Raw genomic sequence first — 18405 nt, forward strand, 5'->3', positions numbered from 1 at the left:
ATTGTCATTTTGATGTCCCGATTGAACATCATGACTCTGCTTTTCCAGTGCATGCAGGTATGAGCCAGTGGTTTCTAGTTTCTCTTCTTTTCAGTGATGGAGAAATATATTTTGTGAAACTCGACCTACTTGTGAAAAAGGGGCCATTTGCTGATTGACTATGTACATTTTGTCCGAGTTCAGGTCTAAATTCATATCGTTTCCTTTGGACCAACTACAGTTTTCCACTCTTTCAGCAAGTTGTACATTAACTTAAAGTAAATAGTTGGTTTTTCATACAGATTTGCACAAACTAATTGTAGCATACTCCAACCTAAAAAAAGTGTTTTTTTTATTTATTGTTTTTATACAAATGGATGCACTTTAAAACTAATGCCCAATGTCTGGAGATGATGAAAAACCCAGCTCATTGACACAAGATGATACATTTTGTTCCTATATTTTCTGATCCAGATATGGCACAAAAGTTTCCACTTTGTCCATAATGGTTTTCTCTGTAACTTGAACATTTTCCATAGTTCAGAACGGTGATTTCTAGTTTCTCTCTTTTTATGAACGGAGAAAAAGTCAACCAAAAATGTACAGGAACTTTTATTTATTTTTAAGGATAACACTAAAGTGTCTGTTTGTTGCAGGACACGATGCCCGAGGTGAGGCAAAGCTCCTTCGCTCTGCTGGGGGATCTCACCAAGGCGTGCTTCCTGCATGTTAAGCCCTGCATTGGTGAGTTTTCATCACAGCACTGACTTACAATGCCATTACAACGCCTGTCCTCTACTATCTGGCTATCAGCAGTTACCAGCATTGACTGTTTTAATCTCTGTAAAAGCCTTTTATACGGGCACTAAATGTTCCTCCCCAATTTAGTGAATGATGATCACCTTACAGACTTTCAAAATCTGATTTAAAACGTGCGGATGACTTTTGAGTCTGAGAAGTGTGTGTAGAGCTTGCTGTTTCAAGGAGCGAGAGAGCAGTTTGTAAATCATACATGAAGTTGTAAAGGCAGAACTTGTGTAGTGTAAAAGTGACTGGATGTCTTTCTGTTCGTATTGTAACCTGTGTGTTCGTGTCCTCCCTCCAGCTGAGTTCATGCCCATCCTGGGACTCAACCTGAACCCAGAGTTTATCTCGGTGTGTAACAACGCCACCTGGGCCATTGGAGAGATCGCCATGCAAATGGGTAAGTGTTTGTGCTTATTGTTAAATAATAAACCCTTTTTGTCTGCTTATTTGAATATAAAGCCCAGTATCTGGATATGATGAAAAACCCTTTATTGAAAAAAGATGATGCGTTTGTTTTAATTTCTGATCCAGATATGCCAAATGATGTTTAGCTAAGTGGCACAGTTGAGTGTTTGCCATTTAAGTCTGTGCAAACCACACTGCCAATGTTTTTTGGCTTTGCCATTCATTGTTTTTAGTACATGAAAAATGTCCTTTTCCTCATGACAGAAGGTTTCTAAAAGTTGTAATACATTCCACCTATCGTGGAACGACAACACATGGGCTCAATAATCAAGTCCAGTATATGTCATTTAACCTGTGTTAAATCAATGTTCTTCTAGGTGCAGAGATGCAGCCGTACATGGGCGTGGTTCTGCCAAACCTGGTGGAGATCATCAACAGACCCAACACACCCAAGACTTTGCTGGAAAACACAGGTACGCACACTGTCAGACACAGTTTAGGTTGTATGTACTTCAAACGTTGGGAAGCATTTGAGTGTCAGAGGGAGTTGACGTTAACTTTTTTCGTCTCCCTGTGTGCAGCCATTACCATCGGCAGACTGGGTTACGTCTGTCCCCAGGAGGTGGCGCCACAGCTGCAGCAGTTCATCAGACCATGGTGAGTTTATTGTCATTCTGATGTCATGAAATCACAAGTTTACTGATATTAAAATGAGACACTCACTTTTCTGTTTGAATCCCAGTAGCCCTTATTGCAATACATTTGTATGAACTTTAATTAATTCAGAAAGGACAATTCTTTTTGGTTTACAGAAGAAAAGGAAGTCATTGGGACAAAATATGGATGAATAAACCTTCCACTTTTGTCCACCCCCCTTTCCCAGGTGCACATCGTTGAGGAATATCCGAGATAACGAGGAGAAGGACTCGGCCTTCAGGGGGATCTGCGTGATGATCGGTGTGAACCCTGCAGGCGTGGTGCAGGTGAGCAGATGTGTAATAAAAGCTGTAGATGCTACAGAGGACGTCCAGCTGACTCCTTTCTGGAAATGATGACACACCCAGCTCATTGATTTATAATGATACCTTATGTTCCTATATTTTCTGATCCAGAATCACACTTTACACCCCTGACCCTGTTCATTTGAGCTCTGAATTTACTCTCAACTTCTTCTCTTTCTCTCTCTCTCTCTCTCTCCAGGACTTCATTTTCTTCTGTGACGCTGTGGCCTCCTGGGTCAACCCTAAGGACGACCTGAGAGACATGTTTTATAAGGTGAGAGCCTCGTCATCAGGAGTACCATCACTGTTCCCATCCTTTCACACTCAAGGACCTCATGTTAGATGATTAATGTTTTCAATGAAATGTTCCTCAATTGAGTGCTCGCTCGCCACACTCTGTGATGATCACCTTACAGACATTCGAAATCTGATTAAAACGTGCGGATGACTTTTGAGTCTGAGAAGTGTGTGTAGAGCTTGCTGTTTCAAGGAGGGAGAGAGCAGTTTGTAAATCATACATGAAGTTGTAAAGGCAGAACTTGTGTAGTGTAAAAGTGACTGGATGTCTTTCTGTTCGTATTGTAACCTGTGTGTTCGTGTCCTCCCTCCAGCTGAGTTCATGCCCATCCTGGGACTCAACCTGAACCCAGAGTTTATCTCGGTGTGTAACAACGCCACCTGGGCCATTGGAGAGATCGCCATGCAAATGGGTAAGTGCTTATTGTTAAATAATAAACCCTTTTTGTCTGCTTATTTGAATATAAAGCCCAGTATCTGGATATGATGAAAAACCCTTTATTGAAAAAAGATGATGCGTTTGTTTTAATTTCTGATCCAGATATGCCAAATGATGTTTAGCTAAGTGGCACAGTTGAGTGTTTGCCATTTAAGTCTGTGCAAACCACACTGCCAATGTTTTTTCGCTTTGCCATTCATTGTTTTTAGTACATGAAAAATGTCCTTTTCCTCATGACAGAAGGTTTCTAAAAGTTGTAATACATTCCACCAAACGTGGAACGAGAACACATGGGCTCAATAATCAAGTCCAGTATATTTAACCTGTGTTAAATCAATGTTCTTCTAGGTGCAGAGATGAAGCCGTACATGGGCATGGTTCTGCCAAACCTGGTGGAGATCATCAACAGACCCAACACACCCAAGACTTTGCTGGAAAACACAGGTACACACACTGTCAGACACAGTTTAGGTTGTATGTACTTCAAACGTTGGGAAGCATTTGAGTGTCAGGGGGAGTTGACGTTAACTTGTTTCGTCTCCCTGTGTGCAGCCATTACCATCGGCAGACTGGGTTACGTCTGTCCCCAGGAGGTGGCGCCACAGCTGCAGCAGTTCATCAGACCATGGTGAGTTTATTGTCATTCTGATGTCATGAAATCACAAGTTTACTGATATTAAAATGAGACACTCTTCACTTTTCTGTTTTGAATCCCAGTAGCCCTTATTGCAATACATTTGTATGAACTTTAATTCAGAAAGGACAATTCTTTTTGGTTTACAGAAGAAAAGGAAGTCATTGGGACAAAATATGGATGAATAAACCTTCCACTTTTGTCCACCCCCTTTGCCAGGTGCACATCGTTGAGGAATATCCGAAATAACGAGGAGAAGGACTCGGCCTTCAGGGGGATCTGCGTGATGATCGGTGTGAACCCTGCAGGCGTGGTGCAGGTGAGCAGATGTGTAATAAAAGCTGTAGATGCTACAGAGGACGTCCAGCTGACTCCTTTCTGGAAATGATGACACACCCAGCTCATTGATTTATAATGATACCTTATGTTCCTATATTTTCTGATCCAGAATCACACTTTACACCCCTGACCCTGTTCATTTGAGCTCTGAATTTACTCTCAACCTCTTGTCTCTCTCTTTCTCTCTCTCTCTCTCTCCAGGACTTCATTTTCTTCTGTGACGCTGTGGCCTCCTGGGTCAACCCCAAGGACGACCTGAGAGACATGTTTTATAAGGTGAGAGCCTCGTCATCAGGAGTACCATCACTGTTCCCATCTTTTTACACTCAAGGACCTTATGTTAGACGATTAATGTTTTCAATGAAATGTTCCTCAATTGAGTGCTCGCTCGCCACACTCTGTGATGATCACCTTACAGACATTCGAAATCTGATTAAAACGTGCGGATGACTTTTGAGTCTGAGAAGTGTGTGTGTAGAGCTTGCTGTTTCAAGGAGGGAGAGAGCAGTTTGTAAATCATACATGACGTTGTAAAGGCAGAACTTGTGTAGTGTAAAAGTGACTGGATGTCTTTCTGTTCGTATTGTAACCTGTGTGTTCGTGTCCTCCCTCCAGCTGAGTTCATGCCCATCCTGGGACTCAACCTGAACCCAGAGTTTATCTCGGTGTGTAACAACGCCACCTGGGCTATTGGAGAGATCGCCATGCAAATGGGTAAGTGCTTGTGCTTATTGTTAAATAATAAACCCTTTTTGTCTGCTTATTTGAATATAAAGCCCAGTATCTGGATATGATGAAAAACCCTTTATTGAAAAAAGATGATGCGTTTGTTTTAATTTCTGATCCAGATATGCCAAATGATGTTTAGCTAAGTGGCACAGTTGAGTGTTTGCCATTTAAGTCTGTACAAACCACACTGCCAATGTTTTTTCGCTTTGCCATTCATTGTTTTTAGTACATGAAAAATGTCCTTTTCCTCATGACAGAAGGTTTCTAAAAGTTGTAATACATTCCACCTATCGTGGAACGACAACACATGGGCTCAATAATCAAGTCCAGTATATGTCATTTAACCTGTGTTAAATCAATGTTCTTCTAGGTGCAGAGATGAAGCCGTACGTGGGCGTGGTTCTGCCAAACCTGGTGGAGATCATCAACAGACCCAACACACCCAAGACTTTGCTGGAAAACACAGGTACACACACTGTCAGACACAGTTTAGGTTGTATGTACTTCAAACGTTGGGAAGCATTTGAGTGTCAGAGGGAGTTGACGTTAACTTGTTTCGTCTCCCTGTGTGCAGCCATTACCATCGGCAGACTGGGTTACGTCTGTCCCCAGGAGGTGGCGCCACAGCTGCAGCAGTTCATCAGACCATGGTGAGTTTATTGTCATTTTGATGTCATGAAATCACAAGTTTACTGATATTAAAATGAGACACTCACTTTTCTGTTTGAATCCCAGTAGCCCTTATAGCAATACATTTGTATGAACTTTAATTAATTCAGAAAGGACCATTCTTTTTGGTTTACAGAAGAATAGGAAGTCATTGGGACAAAATATGGATGAATAAACCTTCCACTTTTGTCCACCCCCCTTTCCCAGGTGCACATCGTTGAGGAATATCCGAGATAACGAGGAGAAGGACTCGGCCTTCAGGGGGATCTGCGTGATGATCGGTGTGAACCCTGCAGGCGTGGTGCAGGTGAGCAGATGTGTAATAAAAGCTGTAGATGCTACAGAGGACGTCCAGCTGACTCCTTTCTGGAAATGATGACACACCCAGCTCATTGATTTATAATGATACCTTATGTTCCTATATTTTCTGATCCAGAATCACACTTTACACCCCTGACCCTGTTCATTTGAGCTCTGAATTTACTCTAAACTTCTTGTCTCTCTCTCTTTCTCTCTCTCTCTCTCTCCAGGACTTCATTTTCTTCTGTGACGCTGTGGCCACCTGGGTCAACCCTAAGGACGACCTGAGAGACATGTTTTATAAGGTGAGAGCCTCGTCATCAGGAGTACCATCACTGTTCCCATCCTTTCACACTCAAGGACCTCATGTTAGATGATTAATGTTTTCAATGAAATGTTCCTCAATTGAGTGCTCGCTCGCCACACTCTGTGATGATCACCTTACAGACATTCGAAATCTGATTAAAACGTGCGGATGACTTTTGAGTCTGAGAAGTGTGTGTAGAGCTTGCTGTTTCAAGGAGGGAGAGAGCAGTTTGTAAATCATATATGAAGTTGTAAAGGCAGAACTTGTGTAGTGTAAAAGTGACTGGATGTCTTTCTGTTCGTATTGTAACCTGTGTGTTCGTGTCCTCCCTCCAGCTGAGTTCATGCCCATCCTGGGACTCAACCTGAACCCAGAGTTTATCTCGGTGTGTAACAACGCCACCTGGGCCATTGGAGAGATCGCCATGCAAATGGGTAAGTGTTTGTGCTTATTGTTAAATAATAAACCCTTTTTGTCTGCTTATTTGAATATAAAGCCCAGTATCTGGATATGATGAAAAACCCTTTATTGAAAAAAGATGATGCGTTTGTTTTAATTTCTGATCCAGATATGCCAAATGATGTTTAGCTAAGAGGCACAGTTGAGTGTTTGCCATTTAAGTCTGTGCAAACCACACTGCCAATGTTTTTTCACTTTGCCAATGTTCTTCTAGGTGCAGAGATGCAGCTGTACGTGGGTGTGGTTCTGCCAAACCTGGTGGAGATCATCAACAGACCCAACACACCCAAGACTTTGCTGGAAAACACAGGTACACACACTGTCAGACACAGTTTAGGTTGTATGTACTTCAAACGTTGGGAAGCATTTGAGTGTCAGGGGGAGTTGACGTTAACTTGTTTCGTCTCCCTGTGTGCAGCCATTACCATCGGCAGACTGGGTTACGTCTGTCCCCAGGAGGTGGCGCCACAGCTGCAGCAGTTCATCAGACCATGGTGAGTTTATTGTCATTCTGATGTCATGAAATCACATGTTTACTGATATTAAAATGAGACACTCTTCACTTTTCTGTTTTGAATCCCAGTAGCCCTTATTGCAATACATTTGTATGAACTTTAATTCAGAAAGGACAATTCTTTTTGGTTTACAGAAGAATAGGAAGTCATTGGGACAAAATATGGATGAATAAACCTTCCACTTTTGTCCACCCCCCTTTCCCAGGTGCACATCGTTGAGGAATATCCGAGATAACGAGGAGAAGGACTCGGCCTTCAGGGGGATCTGCGTGATGATCGGTGTGAACCCTGCAGGCGTGGTGCAGGTGAGCAGATGTGTAATAAAAGCTGTAGATGCTACAGAGGACGTCCAGCTGACTCCTTTCTGGAAATGATGACACACCCAGCTCATTGATTTATAATGATACCTTATGTTCCTATATTTTCTGATCCAGAATCACACTTTACACCCCTGACCCTGTTCATTTGAGCTCTGAATTTACTCTCAACTTCTTGTCTCTCTCTCTCTCTCTCTCTCTCTCTCTCCAGGACTTCATTTTCTTCTGTGACGCTGTGGCCTCCTGGGTCAACCCTAAGGACGACCTGAGAGACATGTTTTATAAGGTGAGAGCCTCGTCATCAGGAGTACCATCACTGTTCCCATCCTTTCACACTCAAGGACCTCATGTTAGATGATTAATGTTTTCAATGAAATGTTCCTCAATTGAGTGCTCGCTCGCCACACTCTGTGATGATCACCTTACAGACATTCGAAATCTGATTAAAACGTGCGGATGACTTTTGAGTCTGAGAAGTGTGTGTAGAGCTTACTGTTTCGAGGAGGGAGAGAGCAGTTTGTAAATCATACATGAAGTTGTAAAGGCAGAACTTGTGCAGTGTAAAAGTGACTGGATGTCTTTCTGTTCGTATTGTAACCTGTGTGTTCGTGTCCTCCCTCCAGCTGAGTTCATGCCCATCCTGGGACTCAACCTGAACCCAGAGTTTATCTCGGTGTGTAACAACGCCACCTGGGCCATTGGAGAGATCGCCATGCAAATGGGTAAGTGCTTGTGCTTATTGTTAAATAATAAACCCTTTTTGTCTGCTTATTTGAATATAAAGCCCAGTATCTGGATATGATGAAAAACCCTTTATTGAAAAAAGATGATGCGTTTGTTTTAATTTCTGATCCAGATATGCCAAATGATGTTTAGCTAAGTGGCACAGTTGAGTGTTTGCCATTTAAGTCTGTGCAAACCACACTGCCAATGTTTTTTCACTTTGCCATTCATTGTTTTTAGTACGTGGAACGACAACACATGAGCTCAATAATCAAGTCCAGTATATGTCATTTAACCTGTGTTAAATCAATGTTCTTCTAGGTGCATAAGTTGAATTCTTAAAAAAGTTAAACCACTGTCCTTTTAAACTCTCAATTTTAAACCTATCGATTTACTGAGTTTATTCGGCATCCATTACTGTTTTCTTTTTTCTTTTCCAAGATCTTGCATGGCTTCAAGGACCAGGTGGGGGAGGAGAACTGGCAGCAGTTCTCAGAGCAGTTCCCACCTCTGCTGAAGGAGCGGAAATGCAGGAAATGTGCACAAATAGTTTGCACCTTTTTCCAAGAAATTGCATAAACCATTTGGTGTGCATATACATGGGTCTTCTCTTTTCACATGTACATTTAGCTGAATTTAATTTCCTTCCTCTTCCCTCAGTTACTGAGTTCCTCTCCAATCATAGGCCTCTTGTTTTCCTCTTCGTTTGAGGCTAAAGAAGACGCAGTAGGACTAAGGTTTTACCACCGCAGTACCAAGCTATTGCATGGCATATGATCACCTCTTAAGTGACGCATGTTTAAGTGAATGTTGGTCTTGTTGCTCACTTGATTTATTATTTGGTTGTTTTTAAAACAAATTATTTTGATGCACATGTGACAGTTTTGTTTTTATTAATTAATTTTGTTTCTGATTTTGTTTTTTGTGCCCCAGTGCATACATTTATTTTTTACTTTAAATGTTTTTATTTTTTATTTAAAGAATAATTTGTTTTCGTTGTTTTATAGCGGACCATTTGATTATGTTGTGGTTGGACTGAAGGAGGGTCGGTGCTTGCTATGCTTGGTGCATACCTTAGGGAAGAATGTGGAAAAACTAATTCATAACTTTTTTTTCAATCTGATATCAAGGCTGGTAATTGAATTCAATGTAGTACCTTATTTTTTGCTCAACTGTGGTGCAGATGGGATGTTATCCAACGTATCTTTTTATTTAATTTTCTGTGAATAGGGGGAAATAAATTGTTTCCTAATAAGATTTGAGTCGTCTGAAGTTTTGTATTCTGTTTTATCAACTGAATCTGTTTGGGCCTGACTGGAAACTACCATGCAGATGGCTCTTGGTTCCTGTTCAGCTGGGAGGAGTTTCACTTGTTTTACAAATGAACTAAGATGAAATTCCAGTATACATTAAAAACCTAATTAATAAAAATTATTTACTCAATTTTTTTGTACACAGTGCATCCAACTGAAATATTGAATTTATCTTGGAAGTGTTCCCTGGGATTATTTTAGATCCAATCTGAAGAAGTTAAAGACATGTCCAAAAGATACACTTAAAAGCAAGCAGAGGTTGGAGAAGTACTCTGATCTTGTACTTGATTAAAGTACCAGAGTTTAGGAGTACTCTGTTACAAGTAAAAGTCCTGCATTCCAAATGTACTCATTATGCAGATTGATCCATTTCAGAATAATATATATGATATGTTTAGATTATAATTATTGATCATTAAAGTGTTAAAGCTGGTAAAGGTGCAGCTAGTTTCAATGACTTTGTATGCTGCAGGGTAGCTTGTGGATTTACTCCAGTTAGAACTAAAGTCTGATTTAAGAGTTGATTATATTTCACATCATTAATCCAAATCTGCAAAGTAACTAAAGGTATTAAATCTAGTGGAGTAAAAGTACACGATTTACTTCTAAATAGTAGTGGAGTAAAATAACAAAGTAGTATCAACTTGAAATACTCAAGTAAAGTACAAGTATCTCAAAATTCTACTTCAGTACAGTACTTGAGTAAATGTATTTCCCAGCTCTGAAAGTAAGTGTATCTGTATCAAACTAAGTTGAATATCATATGCAGTGTAAAAATAAAATGTGACAGACATTTAAACGCAAATGTTACAGCTTTCCTAATTAGTCCAACATCTGCTATTTGTCCATAAATGTTCATTACCTTGGTTGGTTATTGGCTAATGGTTACACAAGCCAAAACATCGTTATGACAAAGTGTCCCAAATCTGATCAGCTCATTTTCAGACAGGTTTTTATATAAATGGATCAGGACAAAAAGTGAGCAAATCTTTTTTCCTGAAACTTTCAGAATCTCTTTACACAGAGGGGACACATGTTTATGTATAAAAGACATGAACAAGTGTATTTTGCATGATAGGTCCCCTTTAAAGTTTCAAACTAACTTCCTTCCTTTCTTCCTTTTCTCAGCTAATAATGAGCTTGTGTTTTATCCCATTGGTGGTTTTAAAATGTGACAAGCTCATACACAGGTTTGCAATTATAGTTAACTTCAGAAAACTAAACCCTAACCACAGGCAACACTGTTTCCTCTCCCCCGTCATACGTTTATTGAACTTAAAACAGACGATGGTGGAGTAGAAGGTCTCCAGCGGGTGTGGTTAAGCTGGAAGGACAGGATAAACAGATGGAGGGTGTTGAAGTAAACTGATTATACAAGAAATGCGCATGGAGATAGTTGTTAAACCTGCAATGTATGTCATATTATAATCAGGAAATGAACACAGGAAAAACAAGAAGTACGGGGGGACAACATTAAGGGTAGCCTAAGCTTGTTAAGGTTGGTTAGAGGTGTGAGTAACATCTTAAAGCCAGGCCAGCATCCTTCAGAGACCATCTGTCAGCCAGGTAAGGTTTTTCAAAATCGGGGTGCCTTTTTTGTGACAGACATTTAAACGCAAATGTTACAGCTTTCCTAATTAGTCCAACATCTGCTATTTGTCCATAAATGTTCATTACCTTGGTTGGTTATTGGCTAATGGTTACACAAGCCAAAACATCGTTATGACAAAGTGTCCCAAATCTGATCAGCTCATTTTCAGACAGGTTTTTATATAAATGGATCAGGACAAAAGTGAGCAAATCTTTTTTCCTGAAACTTTCAGAATCTCTTTACACAGAGGGGACACATGTTTATGTATAAAAGACATGAACAAGTGTATTTTGCATGATAGGTCCACTTTAAAGTTTCAAACTAACTTCCTTCCTTTCTTCCTTTCCTCAGCTAATAATGAGCTTGTGTTTTATAGACTGTTCACTAGTTGTTGGTAAACTCACTTTCTTGCTGACAGAAACACTTCCCAACTCTATCTGAATGAATGTTATCCATATTTAAAATAAAAATAATGGGAGAATATATTATGAAAGGGAACCTCTTTCTTATAGATGAAGAATGTGGTTTTGTCTTTCAGCAAGAAACTGTTTACTGGTTTAAGAAAAACAAACAATCTAAAGGAAGGTACACAGATTCAGTCGCCTTTCTGTTTACTGGGTTAAGAAAGAACAACAATGGAAACAAAGGTACACAGACTGCAAAAGTCAAAGCCAGGCTCATAACATCCCCTTAACAGCAAGTTGCGATCTTTTAATAATTGAAAATAATATTTTAAGGACCTGCATGGTCTGTCCCAATTCTGTGTGTAGAAGTGATGCCCTGAGTTTACATTTAACATTGTGGTTTTGTTTTGACAGTTTAATCCCACAGGCCATAACACAGTTTAATGCCTGAGCTCTGTTAAGCCACTATAAACAGTATTTCATTTTACTGTACACATTTTAATTCTGTATCTCTTATTTTATTTTCATGTATATAGACTCCAGCTTTTACTTGGTAGCTTACAACATCCTCTCCATTATTTAGCTTATTGTATTTATTTATTTTTCTGACATTTATATAGTTTACTTAATTTGCATCACTTGCACATTGGTCTTGCAACACAATATGCATTATTTTATTCTTATCTACTCTGTTTCTTCTTGCACTATTTTTATTTTATTGTTTAAAGTCTTATATAATTATATTGCAATGTTGGAGGAACTTAAAGGTGGGGTAGGTACGTTTGAGAAACCGGCTCGAGATCGCTAGAATTTGAAAATACACAACCGGAGAAAATCTGCCACTTCCTTATAGAGCCCCTCCTCCAACACACAAACGCGCACATGACCAATGAGGGCACGAGATAAGTTTGTGCACAGATGGAACTGACAGGCAGGTAGGCCATCCAGTTATTTTAGCCGGGCCGGCTAAAATGATTGGTCGGACAGTATTACGGCTTCCACAGATGACATTTTTTAATGGATTTTTTGTCAAAGCACTTAAGATATTCATTGCTATCGGGATGTTAAGAGCATTCCATGGAATATAACAAAAAGTGTATCTCGAGCCGGTTTCTCAAACTTACCTACCCCACCTTTAAGTGCTTTGACAAAAAATCAATAAAAAAAAATGTCATCTGTGGAAGCCGTAGCACTGTAAAAAGCACGACCAATCATTTTAGCCGGCCTGGCTAAAATAACTGGATGGCCTACCTGCCTGTCAGCCTTCCATCTGTGCACACATTTATCTCGTGCCCTCATTGGTCACGTGCGCGTTCGTGTGTGTTGGAGGAGGGGCTCTGTAAGGAAGTGGCAGATTTTTTCCGGTTGTGTATTTTCAAATTCCAGCGCACTCGAGCTGGTTTCTCCAAAATCACCTACCCCACTTTTAAAGGTAGGGCACAGATGGAAAGCTGACAGGCAGGTAGGCCATCCAGTTATTTTAGCCGGGCCGGCTAAAATGATTGGTCGTGCTTTTTACAGTAGCCTATTACGGCTTCCACAGATTAATTTTTTTTTATGGTTTTTTCGTCAAAGCACTTTTTTATTATTCATTGCTATCGGGATGTTAAGAGCATTCCATGGAATATAACAAAAAGTGTATCTCGAGCCGGTTTCTCAAATGTACCTACCCTTTAAGATTTTCATTGCCATTTCTATCTGTATACTGCACATTCTTTTTCATTTAATCGTTTATTTAGCAGGGACAATGCACATTAATGAACACTTAAAACAACAACAAAATGCAAATAGTGTAAATATGCCGGATTTTAGTTTGGAGCTAATTTCCATCCGCAATCCCTCACATAAAACATTTAAGAACAATTATTCACATAGCAAAAACAAATACATGATATGCAAAAAGTGCAAAAGAGCAGCATACACAAGTATTTACCACATGGCAGTACAATCTAGCAGCAACGACATATACAGTGCAAGATAAGATACAAGAGCTACCTAAAGTGCAAGAGGAGATACCCCTGTGTTAAAGTGCATTTAGCGATGATTGCACGTCTGTTTGTTTCTCAACCATTCTTTGAGTGGAGTCGACCTTTAAAACTATTGAGAGTGGGACAATCCCGTATCTCAGTTGGGAGGCTATTCCACAATGAGCTGAATGGAAAGTACATTTTGGTTTTGACAATAAAAACTTTGAATCTTGTTAAAAATAATAATAATCGAAGAAGAATGCTTAGACAGTGTAAAAATACTCTTTTACATGTAAAAGTCCTGCACACAAAACCTTACCTAAACAAAAGTACACAAGTAATGTCATTGAAATATAGTTAAAGTAGAAAAAGTAAAGCATTAATTGTCCCATTTTAGAATCATACATATTATATTACTGGATTATTAGTTACTCCTAAATCTTGAGATACACAGCTTTAGTTTCATGCATTATCAATAGAAACTAAATAACCACACTGTTTCCTCTCCCCCGTCATACGTTTATTGAACTTAAAACAGACGATGGTGGAGTAAAAGGTCTCCAGCGGGTGTAGTTAAGCTGGAAGGATAAACAGATGGAGGGTGTTGAAGTAAACTGATTATACAAGAAATGTGCATGGAGATAGTGGTTAAACCTGCAATGTGTCATAAGAATGAGAAGGGAGCATGTCGTATTAGAATCAGGAAATGAACACAGGAAAAACAAGAAGTACGGGGAGACAACATTAAGGGTAGCCTAAGCTTGTTAAGGTTGGACAATCAACACTTTAAAACAACTGTGTTTAAATTATAGTTAGATCTGATATTTATTTTATTGATTTCTATTGATTTCAGAGTTGTAGCGCACCACTGAGTGCTGCTGAAAAGCATAAAATGAGACAACTAATACAATATGTACCATTGATGCCTGAGCTGGCCTTATCATTTTTTATTTTGTTGATGGCGTTGTGCTTGCTGGACTCCATCTATTTTTAGATAATACCTGGGAGGATATAGAATTAAAACATACAAAGAAAACAGTGAAAGACTTCCGCCTCACATACTGAATGCATGGTAAGAACTAATGTAGCTGGATTTGCCAGTTAGGTTAGAGAAATATAAGTGCAGCTATATAAGTATACTCTACTACACATAACAGGTGAATGCTGCACCTGTTTACTGTTCAAAATGTGTCTAACAACCTTAGTTACCTTTCAGATTGTAATATACAACATCCTCTTCCTGCCCAGTGAAAACATTGCATCGCTAAAGTTGTTGATTTTTAATCTGATAAACAGTTTCTTTATAGTCCAAGAAAATACCCCTAGTTCTTTAGATAAATAAACTACTTAACAGTAAAACCTGTGCTCATAATATTGTCATATTTGCTCTGATGCAAGTCAAATTTCAGACTTGATCTGACCATTAGTAAAAGTTTGAACGAAGGGCTTTTTGTAGTAAATCCTGAAATGCTAGAGTTCGAATGGAACCAAATGGGGCTACACACTACTTGGTCATCTCAGCTTTGGTCTAACCTACTTGGTTATCTCACATTTTAGGCCACTCAGTCTAAACCCTTAATACATGCAAACGGTTGATGTGGATCTGCATCAAATACACAATTCAAGAGAACCACAACAACTTACCAAAGTTAACAAACCTGCATATGTTTGATCTTGAGGAAAAAGCTCTTCAAGTTGTATAGATATTTACACTTCCCACTTCCAGAACTTATTTAGGAATGTTTGTTATTGTTCTTTCAGACAATATGGCACACCATGCCCACCCATTACCTGAAGATACCTGTAGAGAAATGGAGCCAGTGCCAGAGGATACACCAAAGATCCAGGGCTACGACTTCAACCAGGGAGTGGACTACCGCGCACTGATGAAGTCCTACCTTACCACCGGTCTGCAGGCCACTAGGGTGGGCTTGGCTATCCAGGAGCTCAACAAAATGGTGAGATGGTTGAACACAGAAAGAGATCTTTGATGAATACGCACGTACATTTCTTTGGTTTTGTTAGATTGCATTGTTATCTTTTGATTATGCACAATTAACTGATGGCATGGTTTTAATCGGTCTAATTCACTCCACATCTAGATCGAGAGGCGCCAGCAACCGATGAAGAGGATAAATGGATTTGCTGAGGAAGACCCATCCACTTGCCCCTGCCTTAACAGCTGCACCATCTTCTTCAGTTACACCTCAAACCTCATCAGCAGTGGAGTCAGGGAGAGTATCCGCTATCTTGCAGAACACAAAATGGTACAACTCTCCTAAAAAATAAGGCATTAGCACCAGGATTAAGTCGTTTTCTAAAATATTAAACTAAATTACATAGATTTTTTATTAAAACAGTACATGATTGATCCATCAGTTGAGAAAAAGATGAATAGATAATTAAAATAATAGTGTTAATCATTTGTATAACGATCACCATTTCTCTCTGACTATTGTTAAATGTTAGATGCTATCTTGTCCACGAACTGCACTATTGAAACAACCATACATATGAATCTGAGGAATATACAGTATAGTCTTGTCCTGTAGTCCACTACAAATCATATCTGTTCCCTAATCAATATGTCTTTCTATGTATAGGTGGATGTCTTAGTGACAACAGCTGGAGGTATAGAGGAGGATCTGATCAAGTGTTTGGGCCCGATGTACATAGGAGACTTCGATATGCCTGGCAAGCATCTTTACAAAATAGGACTGAACAGGTCAGAGAACATGTTGCATCATCAGAATTTGACACTTTGCAAATGGAAATACCACATTAAAAGTGAAATTAAATTAAAAAAGTGTTTTTGATGTGCTGTGTTCCATTGTTGATACAGGACAGGAAACACACTGATGCCTGAAGAAAACTATGTGAAATTCGACAAATGGTTGATGCCCATTTTAGAGCAGATGCTGCTGGAGCAGAACACTCAGGTGTGTGGACTACTTTTCAAACTTTTCAAATGTTTCCCAAAAATATAAAAATGCTGCAAGTTTCGAAAATATATTTAAAAAAAACTCAAATAATATTATTTGTAAGAAGATTTTTTTTCGCCCTCTCATCAAGCGCACTTATTTTTTGTTAACTTCTTTCAGGGCGTTCGCTGGACTCCATCTAAGATGATCCATCGGCTTGGCAAGGAGATCAACAACCCTGAATCTGTTTACTACTGGGCCTACAAGGTGAGTCCTGCCGGTATACATTAGACTGGAAATGTGTGGACTTTTGGAAAAACCGAGGGATTTTCCTCTAAAATACACTAAACATTGATCTGCTGACGATTTCAGAATAACATCCCGGTGTTCAGCCCTGCCTTGACAGACGGTGCCATCGGAGACGCGTTCTTCCTCTTCTCATTCAAAAAGCCCGGTTTGATACTGGACATAGCTGAGGGTAAAAATAATGGGAAACCTCATTGGTGCTTACCTTATTTGAGTCTGTGTTTGTAGTTGGTCTTACTCAATGCATTTGATTACAGATATTACAAAGTTGAACCATCTTGCAGTGGCAGCCAACAGCACAGGGATACTCGCCCTGGGAGGGGGCGTGTCCAAACACCAAGTCTGCAATGCAAATGCATGGGTACGTTTTCTACGTTTTTGATTATGAGATTGTTTTGTTGTTATGTAAATACATATATCTTATCAAATATGGAAGAGAGGTTGCAAGTGACTAAAGGATACATTGCTTTGTCTCCCTCCAGAGAGCCGGAGCTGATTATGCTGTGTTTGTGAACACGGCTCAGGAGTTCGATGGCTGTGACTCTGGAGCCAGACCTGATGAGGCCGTGTCCTGGGGCAAGATCAGCTTAGATGCCAAACCTGTGAAGGTATTTGATATCAAGTATTATATAATTGGTCCATTACACCTAGCCTGATTGGCCCAATGGGTCAAACCCTCTGATTGGCCCATTTAATCGAGTCATTTGATTGGTCAATTGAAACAAACCCTCTGATTGGTTCAATGGTTCAATTAAAGGGTTCAATCATTATGTGTGACTGGCGAAGCCACACACAGTAGGCTATAGTATTGGACATACTTACCTTATCGTATTCTCCTTCTTCCGCCACAAATGTTGTCATGCTACTCGTCAGGCAACGTTGACACGAAACACACAAAAAACACATCAAAGCGTGCGGAATGACCGGGATCGGGTTGCTATGTCTTTTATAAGAGATTCGCCTAGCAGTTTTCACGCAAATCACAGAAAACTGCGATCATTTGCCCCATAGGAATGAATGGGAGAGCTGGTTAAGACTTAGATTGGGTGACATCACGACTAGAGGGGACAGGAGCTGTAAAAAAACTGCTTTGATCTTTGAACACACCTGTCGGTCGTTAACTAAATCCAGTTTCAGTCACACAGTCAACATTTCTCTGAATTTTGTAGTTAATTTTAGAGATTGAGTAACTTATTCTTTCATCACAATAACAGGTCTGAACAGGCCCTTGTTGGAAAATGTATTTGATGTTTTAACAGCTTCTCATTTCTCTCTTTAGGTGTTTGCAGATGCTTCCATTGTTTTTCCCTTACTGGTGGCAGAGACCTTTGCAGTTCATGCTAATAAGATGACAGCTGGCAAAAACGAGTCAACAGATGTTTCCTAAATCTGTTAGAAACACTAAACATATTTCATTTTCCTATTTATTCTTTCTGTAACATGAACTGTGAAAATAAATGATATATGCATTTACAAACTGCTCTTCCAGTCTTGACTACTCAAAGACAGCATTCACCCATTCATAAACATACAAGTTTCCACCTGCTCATCACTGTAGACTAACATTCACACACAGTCACATACATTTTGGGCGCCAATATTGTTCTTTTTACTCTACTACATTTATGTACTACTTTACATATTCAGACGATAAGATAATACAAAATACAAATACAGATTACCATGACGGAATATTAAATTAGAATTAATTGCAGAGATCGGAACAACTCACAGGCTATGCCTAAAAACTAATTTAAATGTCAACTTTTCTCACAAAACTCATCAAGGGTGTCTTTTAAGAGGTGATGCTCTTGGAAACTCGTGGCAAAGAAAGTCACTTAAAATGTACTAATGTACTTACTAATTATTATTAATTTAATTATTAATTAATCATTAAGGCAAGGCGGGGCAAGTTTATTTATATAGCACCTTTCAACACAAGGCAATTCAAAGTGCTTTACAAAAATGAAAGACATTAAGAGC

General features: G+C 39.4%; 4 protein-coding genes across 5 annotated transcripts in view; all 4 read left to right on the forward strand.

Annotated features, from left to right (window-relative positions):
- Nucleotides 1–18: 18 nt before the first annotated feature.
- On the forward strand, nucleotides 19–3362 carry LOC117492270 (transportin-2-like). Its single transcript, XM_034142426.1, has 9 exons — nucleotides 19–57; nucleotides 636–723; nucleotides 1085–1183; nucleotides 1569–1664; nucleotides 1773–1848; nucleotides 2075–2174; nucleotides 2392–2466; nucleotides 2804–2902; nucleotides 3277–3362. The coding sequence occupies exons 1-8, from the start codon at nucleotides 31–33 to the stop codon at nucleotides 2834–2836; spliced, it is 594 nt and encodes a 197-aa protein (XP_033998317.1). The 5' UTR covers nucleotides 19–30; the 3' UTR covers nucleotides 2837–2902; nucleotides 3277–3362.
- A 2143-nt stretch (nucleotides 3363–5505) lies between these two features.
- LOC117492271 (transportin-2-like) lies at nucleotides 5506–9177 on the forward strand. Of its 2 annotated transcripts, XR_004556842.1 has the most exons (9): nucleotides 5506–5606; nucleotides 5830–5904; nucleotides 6242–6340; nucleotides 6580–6675; nucleotides 6784–6859; nucleotides 7086–7185; nucleotides 7409–7483; nucleotides 7821–7919; nucleotides 8362–8556. XR_004556842.1 is itself a non-coding variant. In XM_034142427.1 (8 exons), the coding sequence occupies exons 3-8, from the start codon at nucleotides 6250–6252 to the stop codon at nucleotides 8497–8499; spliced, it is 576 nt and encodes a 191-aa protein (XP_033998318.1). In that variant the 5' UTR covers nucleotides 5506–5606; nucleotides 5830–5904; nucleotides 6242–6249; the 3' UTR covers nucleotides 8500–9177. The 2 variants fall into 2 exon arrangements, 1 of the variants encoding a protein (XP_033998318.1); XM_034142427.1 differs by lacking the exon at nucleotides 7821–7919 and having other exon boundaries at nucleotides 8362–9177.
- Nucleotides 9178–10754: 1577 nt separating this feature from the next.
- Nucleotides 10755–18405, forward strand: part of LOC117492180 (deoxyhypusine synthase-like) — a 31728-nt gene continuing 24077 nt past the window's right edge. The window contains exon 1 of the mRNA XM_034142299.1: nucleotides 10755–10799. The gene's annotated coding sequence lies outside the window, so the exon portion shown is untranslated. The remainder of the gene's footprint in view (nucleotides 10800–18405) is intronic.
- LOC117492181 (deoxyhypusine synthase-like) lies at nucleotides 10756–17875 on the forward strand. Its single transcript, XM_034142300.1, has 10 exons — nucleotides 10756–10799; nucleotides 14957–15153; nucleotides 15298–15462; nucleotides 15799–15920; nucleotides 16038–16134; nucleotides 16297–16383; nucleotides 16489–16594; nucleotides 16680–16783; nucleotides 16905–17030; nucleotides 17702–17875. The coding sequence occupies exons 2-10, from the start codon at nucleotides 14962–14964 to the stop codon at nucleotides 17807–17809; spliced, it is 1107 nt and encodes a 368-aa protein (XP_033998191.1). The 5' UTR covers nucleotides 10756–10799; nucleotides 14957–14961; the 3' UTR covers nucleotides 17810–17875.

Source organism: Trematomus bernacchii, unplaced genomic scaffold (assembly GCF_902827165.1).
Source record: "Trematomus bernacchii unplaced genomic scaffold, fTreBer1.1, whole genome shotgun sequence".
In the NCBI taxonomy this organism is placed as follows: domain Eukaryota; kingdom Metazoa; phylum Chordata; class Actinopteri; order Perciformes; family Nototheniidae; genus Trematomus; species Trematomus bernacchii.

Bases quoted from the DNA above. Each gene is read 5' to 3' on its own strand.
- LOC117492270 (XM_034142426.1), top strand. From the start codon at position 31: ATGACTCTGCTTTTCCAGTGCATGCAG. The intron at 1,184-1,568 runs GTAAGTGTTTGT...ATGTTCTTCTAG, and splicing joins AGAGATCGCCATGCAAATGG to GTGCAGAGATGCAGCCGTAC. The intron at 1,665-1,772 runs GTACGCACACTG...CCCTGTGTGCAG, and splicing joins GACTTTGCTGGAAAACACAG to CCATTACCATCGGCAGACTG.
- LOC117492271 (XM_034142427.1), top strand. From the start codon at position 6,250: ATGCCCATCCTGGGACTCAACCTGAACCCAGAGTTTATCTCGGTGTGT. The intron at 6,341-6,579 runs GTAAGTGTTTGT...ATGTTCTTCTAG, and splicing joins AGAGATCGCCATGCAAATGG to GTGCAGAGATGCAGCTGTAC. The intron at 7,484-8,361 runs GTGAGAGCCTCG...TTCTTTTCCAAG, and splicing joins TGAGAGACATGTTTTATAAG to ATCTTGCATGGCTTCAAGGA.
- LOC117492181 (XM_034142300.1), top strand. From the start codon at position 14,962: ATGGCACACCATGCCCACCCATTACCTGAAGATACCTGTAGAGAAATG. The intron at 15,921-16,037 runs GTCAGAGAACAT...TTGTTGATACAG, and splicing joins TACAAAATAGGACTGAACAG to GACAGGAAACACACTGATGC. The intron at 16,135-16,296 runs GTGTGTGGACTA...AACTTCTTTCAG, and splicing joins TGCTGGAGCAGAACACTCAG to GGCGTTCGCTGGACTCCATC.